Source organism: Mytilus californianus, unplaced genomic scaffold, assembly GCF_021869535.1.
Source record: "Mytilus californianus isolate M0D057914Y unplaced genomic scaffold, xbMytCali1.0.p SCAF_4, whole genome shotgun sequence".
Taxonomy (NCBI): domain Eukaryota; kingdom Metazoa; phylum Mollusca; class Bivalvia; order Mytilida; family Mytilidae; genus Mytilus; species Mytilus californianus.
Genome location: NW_026262690.1, coordinates 39,898,799 through 39,919,652, shown reverse-complemented (window position 1 = coordinate 39,919,652; position 20,854 = coordinate 39,898,799). Strand labels below are relative to the sequence as shown.

At 30.9% G+C, this 20,854-nt stretch overlaps 1 protein-coding gene across 1 annotated transcript; it reads right to left on the bottom strand.

Moving 5' to 3' along the window:
- Positions 1–348: 348 nt before the first annotated feature.
- Positions 349–19,104, bottom strand: LOC127738010 (calponin homology domain-containing protein DDB_G0272472-like). The gene is made up of 6 exons (XM_052249019.1): positions 18,915–19,104; positions 14,920–15,101; positions 11,983–12,228; positions 9,684–9,811; positions 6,759–6,828; positions 349–6,078 (listed from the first exon to the last, which is right to left on the bottom strand). Exons 1-6 carry the CDS (start codon positions 19,027–19,029, stop codon positions 5,929–5,931), a joined length of 891 nt encoding a protein of 296 aa, XP_052104979.1. The 5' UTR covers positions 19,030–19,104; the 3' UTR covers positions 349–5,928.
- Positions 19,105–20,854: the final 1,750 nt, after the last annotated feature.

Genomic DNA, 20,854 nt, shown 5'->3' with positions numbered 1-20,854 from the left:
TTTTTTGGCCCCTTTTTGACCCCTTATTTCTAAACAGTTGGGACCATAACCCCCAAAATCAATCCCAAACTTCCTTTTGTGCTATTGAACCTTGTGATTAAATGTCATAGAGATCCATTTACTTATACTAAAGTTATTGTTCGGAAACCAAATGTCTTTGGACAACGACATGATAGCAATATACGAAATTGACAACGCAAATTTTTTGCGGTCGTATAAAAACCAGATGGTGTAAATTTAAGTAACTATAGGTCATGGTATGCCCTTCAACAGTGAGCTAAATCCATACAGCTTAGCATCTTTCATGAAGAGTTTTCCATTTTAAAGAGACAACAATGACACAGTTAGTAATTTTTTTTTCAGTTTTATTTCATAATATCACAGATAAATGTAAATAATAAAGCTGTTTATTGTAAATAATTCAACTTAAAGCACCAAAACAATATCATTATAACATAAATATATCACATAAAACTGGACACTTCTGTAACTTAATAGGACACTATATATCTATCAAACTATCTATGTACTGTCATAGGTCTTTTGTTAGTTAGTAGAAATTCTTGTCATTTGTATAAATATCTTGGTTCATAAAAACTTGGAAGTGTTTATTGCATCAAATATAAGGGTTCAAATTTTGGTTTATTCTTAAATTGATCCATCTGAATTCTTGTGATTTCAAAGAATAAAATGAAGAATTAACCTATAACATCCATAAAAATGTTTACTTAACTAGGTATTATACATATTTCACAATATAAATTGAAAGGTCAGCTGTTAAAAACTGTACATCACAACCATTTTTCATTCAAATATACACCTACTATGCAAAAACAAGAATACAAGAAAAAAAAAAACTTACAAAAAATCTTTCAAAACAAACAATCTTACAATAAGCAAAACAAACTATCAAACTGACATGTCAAGAAGGGCCCCTCTCGCACATACATATATGTGAGGTACAGAAACAAATAATTGATCCTGATGCACACGAAGCAATGCATGTTCAATTTTTGTAAAGTTGGCACAAAAACAAATTCTTAATATATCAAGTTTCTTTAAAATCAAAAAACTATTTTTTTATGTTTAAATTTTGACACTTTTAATTTTGGATCACATATTATAGCTATACGTATATCTTCTTTTGTTGAAATCAGTTTAAAAATATGTTTCTCCAAAATTTTTTTTACCAAAAAATAAGCTACGTTTAACCACAAAGGAGTAGGGGCAATTAAGCCCTTATTTGGCCCAAATATTAGTGCAAATTGAAAAATTACCATACATATTCTTAAATTTGTCCTGACTACATTGACGTACAAGGTGTTTAGAAAATAAAAAACAAATTTCACATTGAGTTATCATGGCAACAAACCATCACAAAATTTGTATATAATTTGGTGGAGAAAGCACTAGAGAGAACCACCATCCTCCGGTAGGAAAACTGGTCAATTAAGATTGGAGTCAAACACACCTGACACGTGCAGCATTCGAACTCACAACCTCTGTGTTGACAGGCTAGTGATACATTAGTTTGACTACCTAGTCCTCTCTGCCACTGAGGCCAAGCAAAAAGATGTTTCTAAGACAAAAACTAAGTTTTTACAGCAAATTTCCTCCAATTTTTAAAAAAAGTGAAAGGGATTTTCCTTTTATAGATAAAACAATGTGCATTAAGATTATTGAAAGAGATTGAGGCAATTTAATTTTATCATACAACATAGAAGTGGTGATGGACAGACAGACCTAGTGATAATATGTGGCAGGGCCCTAATAAGATAAATAAACTTAAATGTACTTATTGTGCTGAAATCAAACAAGATGGAACCCCATCCAATACACATCTTAATCTGCCACCAAGTTAATATAAAAAATATTAATCTAAATATTATGAAAAGACATTTGGAAGATAGGATACAAAGGTAGTGTCCAGTAGACATTTCAAAGGAAACAGAAAAACCCTAAAACTTTAAAAAGCCTACTTGAACAGGTACTGGTGGCTGAACATCAATTACATTACAAAAGAAGATCAATCTTACGATTCCATAATTTTGATTGGCCAAGGCAATCCAAAAGTTAAATTTATAGCAGAATAAAATGCAACATCTACATATGAAATATGTATAGAAAAACAATGAAAGACTCAAGATCTAAATTGTTTTTTTCATGTTTTTAGCACAAATGTGTAATTATTAGAATTGAATTCTTTTCTATGTACTTTAATACGATTGTAAAAGCATTAAACACGCACACATTCATATAAATTGTGCTTCTGTTAACTCTTTTAACACCCCAATAAAATTACAATAATAAGCTTCAATCCTTAATAAACAATCAGACTGAATAAACAACATTTAACAAGTCAAAGTATAGATAAGTTAATATCACAGCACAGTACATTGTTATTAATTTACTCAGAATAAAACTAAAAAAAAATAACCCTTACCATGTAAGTCACAAAACCACATTTTATATTTGTTATCAATTCCCCTGAATTAGTTTTTCAATCATGAAGTATGAATGACTAGTTTTAATGTGAAAATTGTTATGTGCATATTAGATATTTCAAAATTAATCCAACAGCTAACAATTAACACAGAAGTAGTTGTAATGACCACATTCCCATGATTTCCATTCTTTGAACATAACACACCCACCAGTTTTAAAGGAGTAAAATCTTGTTAAAATGCAAAAACTGTCTCTACACAACTACTAAATTTAGAAAGTTGCACCTACTTTAGACTAGAAACTATGAAATAGCTTAGTCATCATTGTTAACATATCATCATATGTACTTCCTTGTACAAACCTGAGATTACTTAATATATATATACTATACTTTGACATTCAAAGAATATGTTTTAAATCAATGGGAAAGATATCACGATGTTTCTTTTTTTTTTTTAATCCGACGCAGCCCATATATTGAACTCTCTGCACCTGTTAATCAACTTTACTATGGAAACAAGTACAGAACAGTTTCCTTTTTTAGACATTTTGATTAAAATATCAAATGGTCAAATTACTACAGATATATTTTATCAGAAAACTGACACACATCAATACCTCAATTTCTAATTGTGTCATCCATCACATACAAAGCAGAACATTCCCTACTGTACGGCAAGACGAATTTGTGTCATAGTTGTAACTGAAGACCTGTAGAAAATAAGACTGGAAGAACTCAAAGAATATCTTATTCAACAGAGTTATATACCCAGTCAAACTAATCAAAGACAGATTTGAAAAGATAAAGGAATTAACAATTACCCAGCTCCATACTACAAAAGAAAAAGAAAAAAAAAGAGCTTATTACTACCTTTTGTTACTACATATGATCCTGGAGTAACCAACATTTTTAATGTAGCAAAAGTAAACCTACATATTATTTTACAAAGTAAGAATGTTAAAAAGTTCTCAAAGAAGATAAATAATAACTAGTCGCTGACAGGCAAGTAGTCTGAAAAAACAACTAACGTGAGACAAATACAAATAATAACTAGTCGCTGACGGGCAAGTAATCTGAAAAAACAACTAACGTGAGACAAATACAAATAATAACTAGTCGCTGACAGGCAAGTAGTCTGAAAAAACAACTAACGTGAGACAAATACAAATAATAACTAGTCGCTGACAGGCAAGTAATCTGAAAATACAACTAATGTGAGACAAATACAAATAAGTGACCCAAGCACAACCAAAACTTTGTTAAGCAAACACAATGAACAATGAGGAAATAAAAAAATTCAGAGTTTTCCCATTTTTCAAAAGTTACTGAGACATACAGAGAAAAAATGGAAAAATTTTATAAAGATATTCAAACCAAAACTAAACAGATAAGAACTGTTTCTTTTCAAAAAAGCTGGAAACACCCAAACAATAAGATGGGATAAAAACAGTGTAACAATACGATGACGTTACGTTATAGAAACACTTAACAACATTTTGATAAGTCCCTTGAAGTATGAAAGTGCTAGACTTTTAACAATTGTGTCTTATAATGTTATTTTTATTTGAAATAAATTGGTACTTTATATGTGTTATAGTAATCTCAGGTATAAACAAACAGTTTTATTTTTAGTTTTGCTACTTCCTGTACAAATTGTAGAATCTTGAGTTCAAATTGACTTAATTAAATACTTTTCTTAAACATATACAACCAATGATTTATATACATAGTAATATTCTTACTATACAAATCATTGATACAACTAACTTCTGGAATCATTAAAGATATAATATAAAAAAAAAAGTCACAAACAAAAATGCACCACAAGTAAATGATGAAAAATTAGATTAAGACCAAAAAGTTCCAACAGCACTGTTTTTCAATAAAGACCAAATTAGGCTAAAACAAGCAAAATTGAGTTTATGTCAAAGAACAAAAGAAATTGCAGGTGAGAAAACATTTCAATGAATTCCTTAACATTGGTAATTATTTACTTAATCTGTTAACAATGCAAATACATGTATAGAAAATAGACATGGTACTGGAAATCCAATTCATAATCCCAAGTCAGTGTCTTATACTCAAAGAGATAAGGTACTACTAATTATGGTGTGTTTGGTCTTTTAATTATGGTGGGGAAAAATCTAAATTGCACACGCTTACATTTCAAATCATAGGTTTGAAAGCAATGTATTTACATCCAGAGAAATATTTCTCCCAAGTATTTTAGATGATGGTTAGTTTTAGTCTGATTTCATCATTCCGACAAAACGTTGTTGAATCAACAAAACTAAATAAAACAGCAGTTATTAGTGATACTAAGCATGAAAGAACATAATGAAGATGTCAACTGACATCATTTGTCTTTTTTAAAAATTCACAAGTTGAGAAGGAAAAAATATGTATCATCATCAATGAACCGAAAGAGTTTTCAGCTACAAAGATAAAACATGTCAACAAATTGACAAAAATTAAAGGTAAAGTACAAGTTTGTGTTCCTGCTAAAGACATTCAGCAGATCATAGGAGAAATAGTATTTTAACTTCAGCTTTAAAAGACTTAATTTCGTTATTAAGGATTATATGCACTTACCTTATCAGTGTTTTCAATATTCAATAAAATTTTCAGTATTCATCAATCTAACTTCACATATAATTTTAAGTATCAGGCAAAGGTAAACATTATCTATTGAAAGGTTCTTGCAGTAAGGAATCAAAATAACACACAATATTATATACCATCACCCTATGCAAAAACAAGAGCTTTATTATCAAAAACTGTAGGTAATATTAGAAATTTATAGCTATTTTACGAATTTTTCCTTTGATCTTGCTGACTGATAATTTCCGTTCTCAGCGGAGTCGAGTGATATGAAAATTATTGCTAGAAACTAAGGGAACACGTGCCGTTGTCAAAGAAATTAACAACGTCTTCATAGGTAAAATAGCGATAAACAGATTATCATTGGTCATCTCAACTCGATTGCTTTTCTCGCTTTCACCGTACCGGCTCAAGCGAGAAAATCAATCTCGTTGAGATAACCAACGATAATCTATAATTATACTCTCAACCTTGCTCCTAATAATAAAAAAAATGCATAGAAATTCAATTCAAGTTAAAATAAAAAAATAATATGTTCTTTGAAGCCAACCTTCCCTCCTTCATGTGAATTTTAACCTGAAATCCCTCAAACAATCTCAGAGAAGATGCATTCTGAAGCTGCCAGATTCAAAGTTGATTCAAACTTGTGTGATGATCAGTGACTGGCCTTATATACTTTCACTAACTGTTAAAAGTGATGTGCCAATAAGGTATGGAAGGACACAGTGATTTTATAACATATGCACCAAACCTATAATAACCTTAAATATGCTTCTCAAATATTTATACAGAAAAATATCTCATGTATACCAGTATGAGGAATAAAACTGTCTGGTTCATAATGCTAGCAATATCAACTGGAATGATCATTAATATCATAACTATTTTAAGTGGTAAACATCTTCATAAGTGACATCACTTATTCTTTTGTTAGCTAATCTTAATCCAGTGTATCGTAATCTCATCAAATAATCTGAATGGAACTTGCCATCCGTGTGATCCAAAAATCTTTTGTAATCATCTTGTAAGCTCTGAAAGGAAAAGAAAACTTATTAAATGAAGGTGACTAAAGTGAATAAAACTTTTCAGACTGATCTAGTTGTCTCCCCTTATCCCCTAGTTAAACCATAATACTTTGGATGATAATAAATGCGATTCCTCTAGGAATAGAGCTGATAAAACACAAACTTGATCTGTAAGTCATAATTATACACTAAGGTAAATGAGATCAATATCTACAGTATAATGAAAAAAGTCTCAACAATGTTTGATATCAGAATGACAATAACAGAAGGACAGTCCACTTATAGTAACCGTTATGACCTTTTTGGCATTTTTTTTTTTAATTTTACAGTTTTGAATTGTGTTTTTAAGGGTAATTTCAATTTCATTCAAGTAATAGCTTAATGCATAGATCATTATGCTATCCACAAATTGTGTCATAAATGTCATTTTAATTTTATTGGCTTAGTGTGTGGTGTGCAATATGCGTAAAGGTTTGTCTAATTCAAAATATAATCATAATAAACAATATTTTTCTGTTAGACAAGGTCTATTAGTTATTTTAAAGTGTGAAAGTCTTATCATGCAACCACATTTCTAAGTTACACAACTATTCTCATCATCTGAAGCAACTACAAGAACAATGTTTTTGTTGTAGTTTTGCAGATTTGTTGATAACAAGTACATGTACACATATGATTATACTTACTCTAAAGTCTTCTTCAACTCTATGTCTATGGGAATATTCTATTTGATATTTTCGCTCCAGAGCATTATACCTACAATATATAATAAACTTCACACACTATCTATAGATCAAGAAACAAGAGGCTCTCAAGAGCCTGAATCGCTAACCTCTATTTCAGAGAAGATTTTTAAATGTTAGCAAACTTGATGAACAAATTGTGTAAAATTGTCTTTAAAGGGCAATAACTCCTTAAGGGGTCAATTGACAATTTTGGTCATATTAACTTTTTTGTAGATCTTACTTTGCTGAACATTATTGCTGCTTACAGTTTATATATATATCTATAATAGTATTCAAAATAATAACAAAAAACTGCAAAATTTTGTTAAAACTACCAATTTGGTGGCAGCAACCCAACAATGGGTAGTTTGATTTGTCTGATAATTTCAGGGCTGATAGATCTTGACCAATTAAACAATTTTACCCCATGTCACATTTGCTCTAAAAGATTTAGTTTTTGAGATATAAGCCAAAAACTGCATTTGACCCTTATGTTCTATTTTTAGCCATGGCAGCCATGTTTGTCGATGGATACAAACTTTGGATACAATTTATAAACAAGATACCCTAAGGAACATTTAGTTAAAGTCTGAAGGTAATTGCCCCAGTAGTTTCAGAGGAGAAGATTTTTAAATGTTAGCAAACTTGATGAACAAATTGTGTAAAATTGTCTTTAAAGGGCAATAACTCCTTAAGGGGTCAATTGACAATTATGGTCATAAACTTTTTTGTAGATCTTACTTTGCTGAACATTATTGCTGCTTACAGTTTATATATATCTATGATAATATTCAAAATAATAACAAAAAACTGCAAAAATTTTGTTAAAACTACCAATTCGGTGGCAGCAACCCAACAATGGGTAGTTCAATTCGTCTGATAATTTCAGGGCCGATAGATCTTGACCAATTAAACAATTTTACCCCATGTCACATTTGCTCTAAAAGATTTAGTTTTTGAGATATAAGCCAAAAACTGCATTTGACCCTTATGCTCTATTTTAAGCCATGGCGGCCATGTTTGTCGATGGATACAAACTTCCGATACAATTTATAAACAAGATACCCTAAGGAACATTTAGTTAAAGTTTGAAGGTAATTGGCCCAGTAGTTTCAGAGGAGAAGATTTTTAAATGTTAGCAAACTTGATGAACAAATTGTGTAAAATTGTCTTTAAAGGGCAATAACTCCTTAAGGGGTCAATTGACAATTATGGTCATATTAACTTTTTTGTAGATCTTACTTTGCTGAACATTATTGCTGCTTACAGTTTATATATATCTATGATAATATTCAAAATAATAACAAAAAACTGCAAAATTTTGTTAAAACTACCAATTTGGTGGCAGCAACCCAACAATGGGTTGTTCGATTCGTCTGAAAATTTCAGAGCTGATAGATCTTGACCAATTGAACAATTTTACCCCATGTCAGATTTGCTCTAAAGGCTTTAGTTTTTGAGATATAAGCCAAAAACTGCATTTGACCCTTATGTTCTATTTTTAGCCATGGCGGCCATGTTTGTCGATGGATAAAAACTTCGGATACAATTTATAAAATATATACCCTAAGGAACATTTAGTTAAAGTTTGAAGGTATTTGGCCCAGTAGTTTCAGAGGAGAAGATTTTTGAAATAGTTTACGACAACAGACAACGACGACGACAGACAAGTGATGGCATAAGCTCACATGGGGCCCTTCGGGCCCCGGTGAGCTAAAAAGTGATGTAATAGTTTGACATTGGTTTCCTGAAATCTTACAATGTAAAATGGGAGATAACTCAAATTGCTTTACTGAAAAAAGTGAAATTGAAAGCTTTCCAGCACCATAATCCACTGTTTAAATTATTTATTTTTTCTCATTATAAGTAAGAAAAAAATTCTTGAATAATGAAACTCTATAAGCTGCCTCCTATCTAATCACAATAAAGGAAGTTATTAGTTACTGTTAACTTGAACATATACATGTGTTTAAATGTTTAACTATTCTATCAGATTATTACATGGCATTTTTCATATCAGATGTATAATCAACCCATGGTTCAATATCAGCCCAATAGCCGAAGGCTCGATGGCTGATATTGACAGAGGGCTGATAATACATTTGATATGAAAAATGACATGTTATGGCCTTTTTAACAGGTTAATATATTGATCATTTAAAGTGGTTCTCATTGACAAGTAGAAGTTCAAAAAGTGAAAAGTTTACAGACAACAGACGCCAAATGTAATACATCTGATATGAAATCTTTCTATCATATGCCTCAACAGAGGAGAAAAACAACAGTATATTATATTTTTATATTCACAATAAAAAAATAATCAACAAAACAAAATGAACACTGTTTGGAAAGTCAACATTTGTAAAGTACAAATATAACTTGCTAAATTATGCTTTTATTGAATCATTTGTTTTGCATTTTACATAATATATTTGTTTCCTAATTTTTGTTTTGTACCCTACTTTGTTATGATTTTCACTGAAATCGTACCATTGAGATGTATTGTTCAAAATTTGCCTAGTTATGCAGCAATGCCATGTAATAACGTTACTGAAAGGCATGCAATAATAGCCGGACGCAGTTGATAAATTTTTCATATCAGCCCGCTAAGCACCATTTGGAATTCACGTAAATTAAATGCTATTATCATAATGTAAAAATTATAATTTATTTACTCTAAGTATATAATAAAATGTTCTATTATATGTGAAAAAATCCATATTTGTGTTTTAAAAAAAAGGAAAAAACTACCAACATATTAATATTTGGGAGGGAATGGTTGAACAGTTCATAAGTTATTGCAAGGAAACTGCAGGCTCCCGCCCACCCTTCCATGGTAATTCACCAAATTAAGAACTGTTCTTCGGAAAACCCAGTTAGCCTTACCTCTCATTTAATCTGTCTATTTCTTTTTGGTGTAATCTGGCAACTCTCTCTGCCTCCTTTCTAGCTTTTTCTTCACATTCTTTTATTGTTTTCTCTATTTTTTCTTTCTCTCTGACCAAAAATTTTTCCTGATAAATTAAATATTTATTGATTTGAACAATAGTATACATTTGTACATCTATATATTGTGTATGTGAGATACCTCAGTAATTAACATTAAGTAGAGTTAAGAAATTAGATATAATTTTCTTTGAAAAGATATAATTATATTATCTAAAACATAAAACCTTATTCATTTATGCTTTATTTAGCAGTAATGTTAATACTAACAAAACATCATAAGTTTATATGTTTTTCTGAGTCCTTGAATTTATTCAGTATATTGAGTTAAAACTTTGCACAACACACAGATGGCCAAAGCCTTAATCCATTTATCTACTAGAAGATAACACAAGAGTGCACACGCTGAAATGTCTCGCCTTCTTTACTAATCATTGATATTATGTTGATAGTCCTAAATATAAAGCTTTATTACAACTGTCACATAAACTTAACATTAACCAAGTAAACTAAACAATAACCAATGAACCATGAAAATGAGGTCAAGGTCAGATGAACCATGCTAGGCAGGCATGTACAGCTAACAATTCTTCCATACAACAAATATAGTTGACCTATTGCTTATAGTTTAAGAAAAATTGACCAAAACACAAAAACTTAACACTGAGCAATGAACCTTGAAAATGAGGTCAAGGTAAAAAAAAACCTGCATGACTGACAAATAGATCATAAATTATTTCCATACACCAAATATAGTTGAACTATTGCCTATAGTATTAGAAAAAAAAACCAAAACTCAAAAACTTAACTTTGACCACTGAACCATGAAAATGAGGTCAAGGTCAGATGACACCTGCCAGCTAGACATGTACACATTACAATCATTCCATACACCAAATATAGTAGACCTATTGCATACAATATAAGAAAAACAGACCAAAACACAAAAACTGTACTATAACCACTGAACCATGAAAATGAGGTCAAGGTCAGATGATACCTGCCAGTTGGACATGTACACCTTACAGTCCTTTCATACACCGAATATACTAGACCTATTGCTTATAGTATCTGAGATATGGACTTGACCACCAAAACTTAACCTTGTTCACTGATCCATGAAATGAGGTCGAGGTCAAGTGAAAACTGTCTGATTGGCATGAGGACCTTGCAAGGTACGCACATACCAAATATAGTAATCCTATTACTTATAATAAGAGAGAATTTAACATTACAAAAAATCTTCACTTTTTTTTCAAGTAGTCACTGAACCATGAAAATGAGGTCAAGGACATTGGACATGTGACTGACGGAAACTTCATAATATGAGGCATCCATATACAAAGTATGAAGCATCCAGACCTTCCACCTTCTAAAATATAAAGCTTTTAAGAAGTTAGCTAACGCCGCCGCCGCCGGATCACTATCCCTATGTCGAGCTTTCTGCGACAAAAGTCGCAGGCTCGACAAAAAGTAGAGGAGGAATGTTTAGTTACTTGTTTTCACATCCTTGCATTGTTTTGCTGTACGTGTTATTGAATTTGTTCTGAATAAATTTTTTTTTTATACTAAGATAAAATCCCATCAAACTTGATGTGCATATGACAATTTTTTATCATTTTGGAAAATAAAACTCACATTTGACAATATTCAGGTTTTCTAAGGTTCAGAACACATTTACCGTGCACATGGAAGATACAGGTATTCTTGTGTATTAATTATTTTTTTATCATAAATGACAATAATATCCATTCACAATGCTAACCCAATAACTGTATTAAAGTTATCACCTGACAATGATAATTGTGATGGTTTTGGGGTATTTTCAAGAGGACCGAAAATCTTGATGTATATAAGTGATGTGAGTCAATCTATTAATATGTATTAATTGTGCAAGTTATAATCATTTAATTCTTATAATATTTAAGTTAATAGTCTGAAAACCTTCAGCTCAGCAAAGGGACATTTTTTGCTCTCCCCAAATTTGATCAGGAATTATAAAAAATGATTATAGTGGTTTAAAAAACAATTTTTCAGCTGGAATATCTATTCTAGTCATCTTATGACAGGTATGCTTACCTTTATTTTACCTAAGTTCTCATTGAGCAATCTTTATATTAACAGTTAGTTTTGAAATATATGTAGTCCTTAAAACAATCTGAATAAATTCTTCCACATGAAAATATTGGAATACATAGGATATTTTCATTATAAATTAAACTAAGACGACTGTTATCACCTTTTGTTTTTTCAATGCCTCAGCTATGGCCTGCTCTTTCTCTACTGTAAATTCCTTCCGTAATTGTTTTGTCAATTCTATTTTAGCTTCCTCTACAGCCTCCTCCTTCAGTCTTTCACATTCCTCCCACTGTTCATCAAGTGCTGCTTGTTTTTCTTTTTCTAATTTCTTAGTCAGTTCCCGAAATCTCTCTGCTTCAAGTTCATTTCTTTGTCTTTCAATTCTTTCTGCTTTCTTCTCATAGTACTAAAAAGATATTATTACTTTATTACTAAAAGCTAAAATTCAGAACCATGAAAGACAAGTAGTTTTTTCATTGCCAAGTAGGACAAAGGTGAAATGTTTAATTTTTACTGTTTCTGGATATAAAATAGATGATCTTACAGCTGAGAACCTAATATGAGGTAAAGGGATTATAAGAATAGATTACCATACAGTTGAGACCCTAATATGAGGCAAAGGGATGACCTCAGGACTGATATGCAAAATAAATGTGGTCATAATTCATTTATTATACATTTTCTACACAACTTGTATTCTTCATAACAAATGCAAATGCACTTAATTTTCAACTAAAATGTTTAACATAACTTTACTTTTGACATAACTTGTCACACTGACAAGTCATTAAAGATTGTGATTGGTTGATGTTATCTTAATGTCCAGTGACAAATATTTCATGCATCTCCAGGACCAGAACAAATTAGCAATAAATACAATAGGTAGGTCTAATAAAAGAGGCTGTCCAGGATGAAGGTCTGTAAAATTTGGACTGCCACTGGAAAAAGAGGGTATTAATTATATTGGACGGGGACAGAAATTAACAGGCCACCTATGAACCCCATAAAGAGTTGTTGCAAGGGTTCTCTCTATACGAGGCACTGAAGATTGTGACTTTAAGCATACTGATGTTGGACATTGATAAGTGTTCTATCCAAATGAAACAACATATAAAATACTATGTGATGATTATGGACGCATTGTGATGTCATATGTTGGGCCTGATTGAATACAAAATGTATCAATCATGTTTGCAAGACATGATATTGATATCAGTTCTGGCTTGGTTACAATTGAAATTCATACAACCAACTTGACTTCAAGTTATTTCAAATGGGCAAAAAAAAAAACATGAACACCCCCTGTAGTAGTATGGGCAAAAACAGGCATATCACCAATTAATGTATAAATAACTGAAATAAAAAAATCCTGGCATACCTTTTTAATTCTATGTTAAATGTTAAATAATATAATCCATAAAAATCCTTTTTACATCGCGATGACCTTGAGGTCATTCCGATGTATTGCTATCGCCTAGATTTCCATTATGTAAATTAGTTTTGGGTTTGTAACCGATCTATAAACATGATAAATATGCGCACATAAACAAGTGCAAAATAACATTCCTTATCGTTTGATATAAATACATCTCTTCAATGAATACTGATAAAAATATTTTTGTTTACAACATAAATTAATAATATGAAAATGTTTTGTAGTTAGATATATATATATATAAGTAAAAAATCATTGATAATATCAATGCACACGTACCGAAAAATTGTGTTAAAGCATGCGGAAGAATATCTCAAAGAACGTTTTGCAACAATACCGGCAAGGACCGGTAACACTGTAATTGTTTTTGCGGGAAAATATGAATGCCAACTCGTATCCAATCTTAGAAAAATAGAATTTTTACAGAAAAGTGATCACCATGCATTTGCATTGCACTATTATTAGAATAGTAGAATAGAATGATATACAAATGGATGCAAATCATATATATATGTAACTGTTATTTTAATATAATATATAACAACAAATCAGTGTATACTGATTTGTATCACTACAATATAATAGTTATTACGGTGAAGTTGAATTTCCTGTCATTTATTCATCATCCACGCACGAACTTGTCTCAGAAAAAAATATATCTCTGTAGTCTGTACATTAACCTCAGTTTCAGGTAAAGAGATATGTTCTTTTTTTCTGAGACAAGTGCTTTTGACCATCCTCAAGAACTTGTGGTCATCCATGTTCAGTACTTCAGTACTTTGATTATATATGTCTCAATTTAATCAATTTCTCTTTCATCAGTCATGTAAATTATTCAAGCAACAAATTATCTAATTAGGTACTATCCTAAATGTGAATATTACAAATATCTGTCCTTTAAGATCACCTGGATTTTATATAGTCATATGAGCTATTCCTTCCATAAACTTATCCCATTTTAATCTCCCCCTCTAAAAGCACTCCACAAATCTAACTAAACTTTACAGGAATGATGTATGTGAAATCTTCTACAATTCTTTTTAGAATGAAAAACACAGCCACAGCCCAAAAAGTAAGTTTATTATCTAAAATCTTTGCCTCTAAAAACACAAAGTGTAATGTTTTGAAAACAAAGCCACAAGAAGCCAAATGTATTCTAAGTTCTCTTATCTTCTTTATAAATTAGTGAGGTAAACAATTCTAGCCTCTAAGAGCCCCTGATTTAGATCACATTAAATTATCTTCATTATTAAACACATTAAGTTATCTTCATCATTTTATAGAGACAGTCTTCCCATAATTTTATGGTCCTGAAACCATAAATTATGATATGACCTGATCTGTTAAATTATAAAGATAATCTAAAGTTAATGTACAAAATGCACAGGTAAACATACATGTAGCATAAATTTTGTTTATTCTATGGTAGGCATTTTTGTTGTATTTTGTTTATTTTTCAGTATTTGAATCTGACACAATGTATGTTTTATGTTTTTGTCATTGATTTGTTTTCATTACCATGTTGAATGTACAGCGCCTTAGAGTAATTTTTATTTTTTATATAGGGCGCTTTATAAATTTTCATTATTATTTATTATTATTATTATTATTGTTATCTTTAAGAACTGCAATATCTAAATTCTTATAAATAATGATTATTACATTTCTTTCTCTTTCCACAGCTCTTTTCTTTTCTTCATCTTTCTGATCTCTAAGTCTCTTTAAAGCAGCTCGAAGTTCTCTGGTATGTCTTGCCTCTGCTTCATCTAAAACATGGCTGAGCAATTTTTCTTGTCTTTCTTTAGAATCATCATCTTTAACCATCAACATACGATTCCCTAAGTCTACAACAATGGCAGAAACATGTTGAATAAAGCAAATCTCAAGGTATTCAGATGCTGTTGGGTTATTCTGATGAAGATCAAATAAAATTATGACATAATTGGTAAAAAATCTAAAGGTATATTCATGTACAATGTATATAAGAATTAATCAATTCTTTAAGTTTGACACCAGTTAATTGTATAAATATAACTGTAACAGATCCTCATCAGCTGGAATATGACTATAAATCTTTAAAGACACACAAATAAAACTAGAGGCTCTCAAAAGCCTGTGTCGCTCACCTGTATTTACTGATGCTTTGGAATTCATGTAAAATAAGGTTAAAATCGTAATTAATAGTATTAGATATTAGATATTATATGATATCTAAGATAATAACAAAAAACTGCAAAATTTCTGTAAAATTACTAACTCAGGAGCAGCAACCCAACTACGGGTTGTCGGATTGGTCCGAAAATTTCAGAGCAGATAACTCTAAATCTGATGAACATTTTTTCCACTGTCAGATTTGCTCTAAATGCTTTAGTTTCAGAGATATAAACCAAAAACTGCATTTTACCCCTATGTTCTATTTTTAACCAAGTCCGCCATGATGGTTGGAAGACGGGGTCATCGGACAAATTTTTTAAACTAGATACCCTAATAATGATTATGGCCAAGTATGGTTAAATTTGTCTTAGTAGTTTCAGAGAAGAAGATTTTTGTAAAAGATTATTTACGAAAAATTATTAAAAATTGACTAATTGTAGATCTTACTTTGCTGAACATTAATGCTGTTTACAGTTTATCTCTATCTATAATAATATTCAAGATAATAACCAAAAACTGCAAAAATTTCCTTAAAATTACCAATTCAGGGGCAGCAACCCAACAACAGGTTGTCAGATTTGTCTGAAAATTTGAGGGCAGATAGATCTTGACCTGATAATCAGTTTTACCCTTGTCAGATTTACTCTAAATGCTTTGGTTTCAGAGATATAAGCCAAAATCTACATTTTACTCCTATGTTCTATTTTTAGCCATGGTGGCCATCTTGGTTGGTTGGCGGGGTCATCGGACACATTTTTTAAACTAGATACCCTAATGATGATTGTGGCCAAGTTTGGTTAAATTTGGCCCAGTGGTTTCAGAGGAGAAGATTTTTGTAAAAAGCTAATGACGACGGACGACGACAACGGACGCCAAGTGATGAGAAAAGCTCACTTGGCCCTTCGGGCCAGGTGAGCTAAAAAAGCAGAACAAATGTAAAAGAGAGTACTTCAAATGCTCAATTTACAATGTTAATTGAAACCAGTTAGACAGACATATTCAAATTTATTCCATACACCAAATATAGTTGAACTATTGCTTACAGTATCTGAGAAATGGGCTTGACTGATTCATGAATGAGGCTGAGGTCAGGTAAACCATGTGTAGGGGATATCCCAAGGATCCCATACACATGTACCAAATATCATTATCATATTACTCATAATAAGTGAGAAATTAACAGATATATTTTGACAAAAAAAAAATATAAAGCTTTATATAAATAGTTTACACTGTTGCCACCCATAGATTGTAATCCTGATATCTTGCATTCTGTGACTTTTGTCACAGGAAAAATAATAAAATGAATTATACTAATAATAATACATCATTGCACAATAAAATAAAATTTAAATATTTTTTAATTCTGAATAATGTATTGACCTTTTTTTTTTGGCTTTATATTGCAAAATACTTGCCAACAAAAAGTTATTTTATAGAATGATTGTTTTGTTTTAAAATTTATTATTTTGAGGTCTTTGTTTGATTTGAAAATGGAGTTGGTATTTTTAAGTCCATATATGTGATAACCTTTCACAAATTTATGAACACAGTTTGTTTACTGAAAATCTTAGAGAGATCAGTGACATTCATATTGTAATTCACTTATTAAAGATTATAAACAAACAAAACTAAAGTCTGAAAATAGAAATGTAAATAAGTTATGTTCCAAACAAAAATAGTGCTTGCATCAGTTGAGATATATTAGCTAAGATTTTTTTTAATTTTGTCTTGTTAACTTAAAATTTGATCTATAATGTACACACATAAAATTGAGAATGGAAACATAGAATGTGTCAAAGAACAGAAAACAGTCCAAGGCCACACATCCATGTTGTAACACAATCTTATGTTTTCCCTCAAAATCACAAATGCATGCATAACTGCATTCAGGCAAATACCAGAGCTTCAGTTAACATCTTGTTTCTTTATATTCCATGTATGTATATAGCATATAAGAATAGGCAATAATTCATATTGTAACATTAGAAAATTCGTTTCATAAATTAAGGATGAGGGTAACAAAATTATTAAGTAACCCTGATGCTAAAATTTACATTGCATGATTGTAAATTAAAGCTTCTGGGGGAACTCACTGCAATCTCTAGATCAACTTAATTGAAATATATACCGTATCATTTATACTTTTTTAATCAACTGAAATACATTTTATGAAAATTTTGGGGGAACATTAAATGATTAAATATTGTCACTACAAATATAAAATTTGATGAAATAAAATGCACCATTTTCTAAATTAACAGTTTCATAAACCAAACAGCCACTGTCAAAGAAGCACAGATCTATTAATATATTTTAATATTATCATAAAAATTAGTGTTTTGGAACAATAAATCACACTATGTGCAATGATTAAACTATCAGAAGTCAACTTGTATCCATTGTCTCATTCACTCCAAAACAGAATTGATTCACTAACAACTTGCCATATACAGTGTGTACTAAACTTGTTATTCTATTGTTGCAATGAAAAATCCAAAGGATGAAAATTAAAACCAATAGTGCACTGGGATACACAAAGATAAAGTGCTTATGTGTCATTTAAAATGAATATATTACAACATTGTCATGATTGTTCACAAAAAAGGAAACTACTGGTAATGTTAAAAGTACAAATTTAATCTTCATGATAATTCAAATACTCATACAAACCATTTTTGCCAGATTTTGGTCTGTTAGCAAGGTACTTTACTAAACTTTCATGTTTAATATCCTCTCTAGTAACATGTGCACTTTTACAACGAAATTGACGTTTCATTTTCAAAATCAAATCAGCTACATGTAATTTAGCACTGTTCATGTAATCAACTGATTATAGCATTATAAAAATATATATATGCATTTCAACTGTAGAAAAATAGATTGTACACGTTTCTACCAATCTTTTAAAGCAAAGCCTTTAAGTTACCAAGTAATTCCTACAAGTACTTTAAATTCTAGAGAGAACAAATATCAATGTTAAGACTGTACATAATCAGTTCTTTATAATTAAATTTCCTTTAACTATTTAAATCTCCTCATAAGCCTCCTTTTATCTTAACACTAGTATATCGATAAACTCTGCTAGCTAAATAGCTTTTAAATCTAACTAGATTAGTGCACTGTCAACCTTTTGATGGAAACTCTCACTGGGTTTAAATCTATTTAAAGCTAGAACAACAGCTTTATAAAGAAACTTACATCTACGTGCCCTTTTCCTGGTTATTGATAATAAATGAGATTGTTTAATCAATCTTATTTGATCTGAATAATTGTATCAAGGTATTCATTTCTTTCATTTACATACTTTGATAACTTGTATTTATATATATCAAAACAATTATGTACCTTTCAGTTTAACATATATTCATTGGTGTTATGATTAATGAAGCTTTTATAAATGGAAATACTGGGTACTGCTAATATTTTCACAAGTAATTTAGATAAATGGACCCATTCGTTCACAAGTTTATGTGACTGCGCCATGTAAAACGGGCACTCACCAATGACATTATTGTGTTGAACTCTTTGGGTTGAAAGAGTTGTTTTGTTCAGCATTCGCTCGAGAGCTTCATGGGGACGATATGTTATCTGCCTTTTGATCGAAAATGCAGACATTTTGAATGACAAACAATGTTTGCAATGATAATATTTCCGATATGAAAATACCGGATGTTTACAACGTTGCTGGGTTGAGATGGGTCAATACAAAATAAGGAGTAGAGACGGAACGAAACGAAACTTAACTCCTTCCAAGTAATATGAGGCAGGTGTAGCATGTGAAAGAGGACGAATTCCGTATAAATAACTATTTAAATACTGATTTGTGCAAAATTAAAACTAGCATACAGTGCTTTTAAAAATATTATAATAATGAATAATCAAACTTCATGTTTTCGCCGCATGCGCTTTCATGATGGAGAGTTGTCTCATGGGCAATCAGTGGCGGATCCAGGGGGGGGGGGGGGGGGGGTTCCGGGGGTTGGACCCCCCTTTTTTGACGATCAATGCATTTGAATGGGGACATATAGTTGGAAACTCCCCCTATCCTGGGTTAGGAACCCCCTTTTATAAATGTCTGGATCCGCCCGCTCTGGCTATGATACCACATCTTACTTTATATTGTGAGCGCTCAACCGCCTCCCCATAACACGGTACAGCAATGTAACAGCACAAAATAAGACCAAACTGTTAAAATCAGATGGAATCTTCTTGACATATCAGATAATGATTGTTACAAAGGACAAACACACAACTAACATGAAAAAAACATAAAGAACTCACAGTTACTACAAATTAGTTCAAAGCCAATAACAACTCATAAATAAATCATATTACCCCAGACTAAAATATCAATCAGTATAAATCCAACGGATTTAGTGTAAAGACGACACAGACAGTCTAATCAAAGCACGGCATTTACGATATGCCAAAATATAGGTACATAATATCGACAGGACTTAGGACAATAAGTTTTCATAAATGTATAGCAATACATATTTAGTTATGTTTTTATTTATCAAAAAAACAAAATCAATGTTAGAACCGACGAAAACAATATTGAAGGATCTTACTATAGTGCTAAATGACACTTGCTCTGTGCGCTTACCGAAGTGTCACGGTTAAAGTCACTGCATACTGAAAAGCTGTTGGCGAATAACAGTGCCGGAAGACAATAACTGAACAGAAATTCATTTCTGAAGATTTGAATGAATAAAGGGTTTTCCTTTGTGAAAAAAAATCTATGTATACGTGTTTTATAGTCAAACTTAGCCATTTTAGTCTATAATTCACATCCAACTTTTGATTAAATTTGAAGTATTATATGACTTTAATAATTTACCAGTTACATTATTTAGGGTTCATTGAGGTGAATCAGTATCGAGGAAACAAGACTAGTACTATACTTATAAATCATGTTATAATGTATAATACAATAAACGGGAATACAAGAATGGTCAAAAGCATAAAACTCCATTCGAACTGTCAGTCCACTGATTTTTTCGCCGGTACGTGTTGATGGATGTATCAGTCAACTACATTATCCACCTCTTTTTTGACAGGAAAAGTAGATAGTTTTTGTGAAAATCGGAAATATTATTGTCATCCATGTAAAACTATTAACTATCAACGATGATTTTTTTTTAAATTTGATAAATACATACCGCAAAAAATGCTGTTTTTTTCCTGAAATCCTGAAACTTTGTTAAAAATTAATTATTTACAAAGAATTGTTTTACATATTAAGAGCATAATGAGGTAAAGAAGATTTTCATAATGTTTTTACAAAAAATCGGCTTGCGTTTATCTGTTGGAATAAAAAAGTTAGGTATGTCTATCCAAAGGATAGAAACGTCAAAAAAAATCGAAATTTTTAGTAAATGTCTAAAATTTCGACCCCTTTTATCTCTTAAAGTAGCACATGAAGGTATATTTTTTATTA

What these genes read in the sequence shown, in the direction of transcription:
- LOC127738010 (XM_052249019.1), bottom strand. Translation starts at nt 19,029, where the DNA reads ATGTCTGCATTTTCGATCAAAAGGCAGATAACATATCGTCCCCATGAA. An exon ending in TCAACACAATAATGTCATTG is followed by an intron (nt 15,102 to 18,914) that starts GTGAGTGCCCGT and finishes CCATTGTTGTAG; the next exon opens with ACTTAGGGAATCGTATGTTG. An exon ending in CTGTGGAAAGAGAAAGAAAT is followed by an intron (nt 12,229 to 14,919) that starts GTAATAATCATT and finishes ATATCTTTTTAG; the next exon opens with TACTATGAGAAGAAAGCAGA.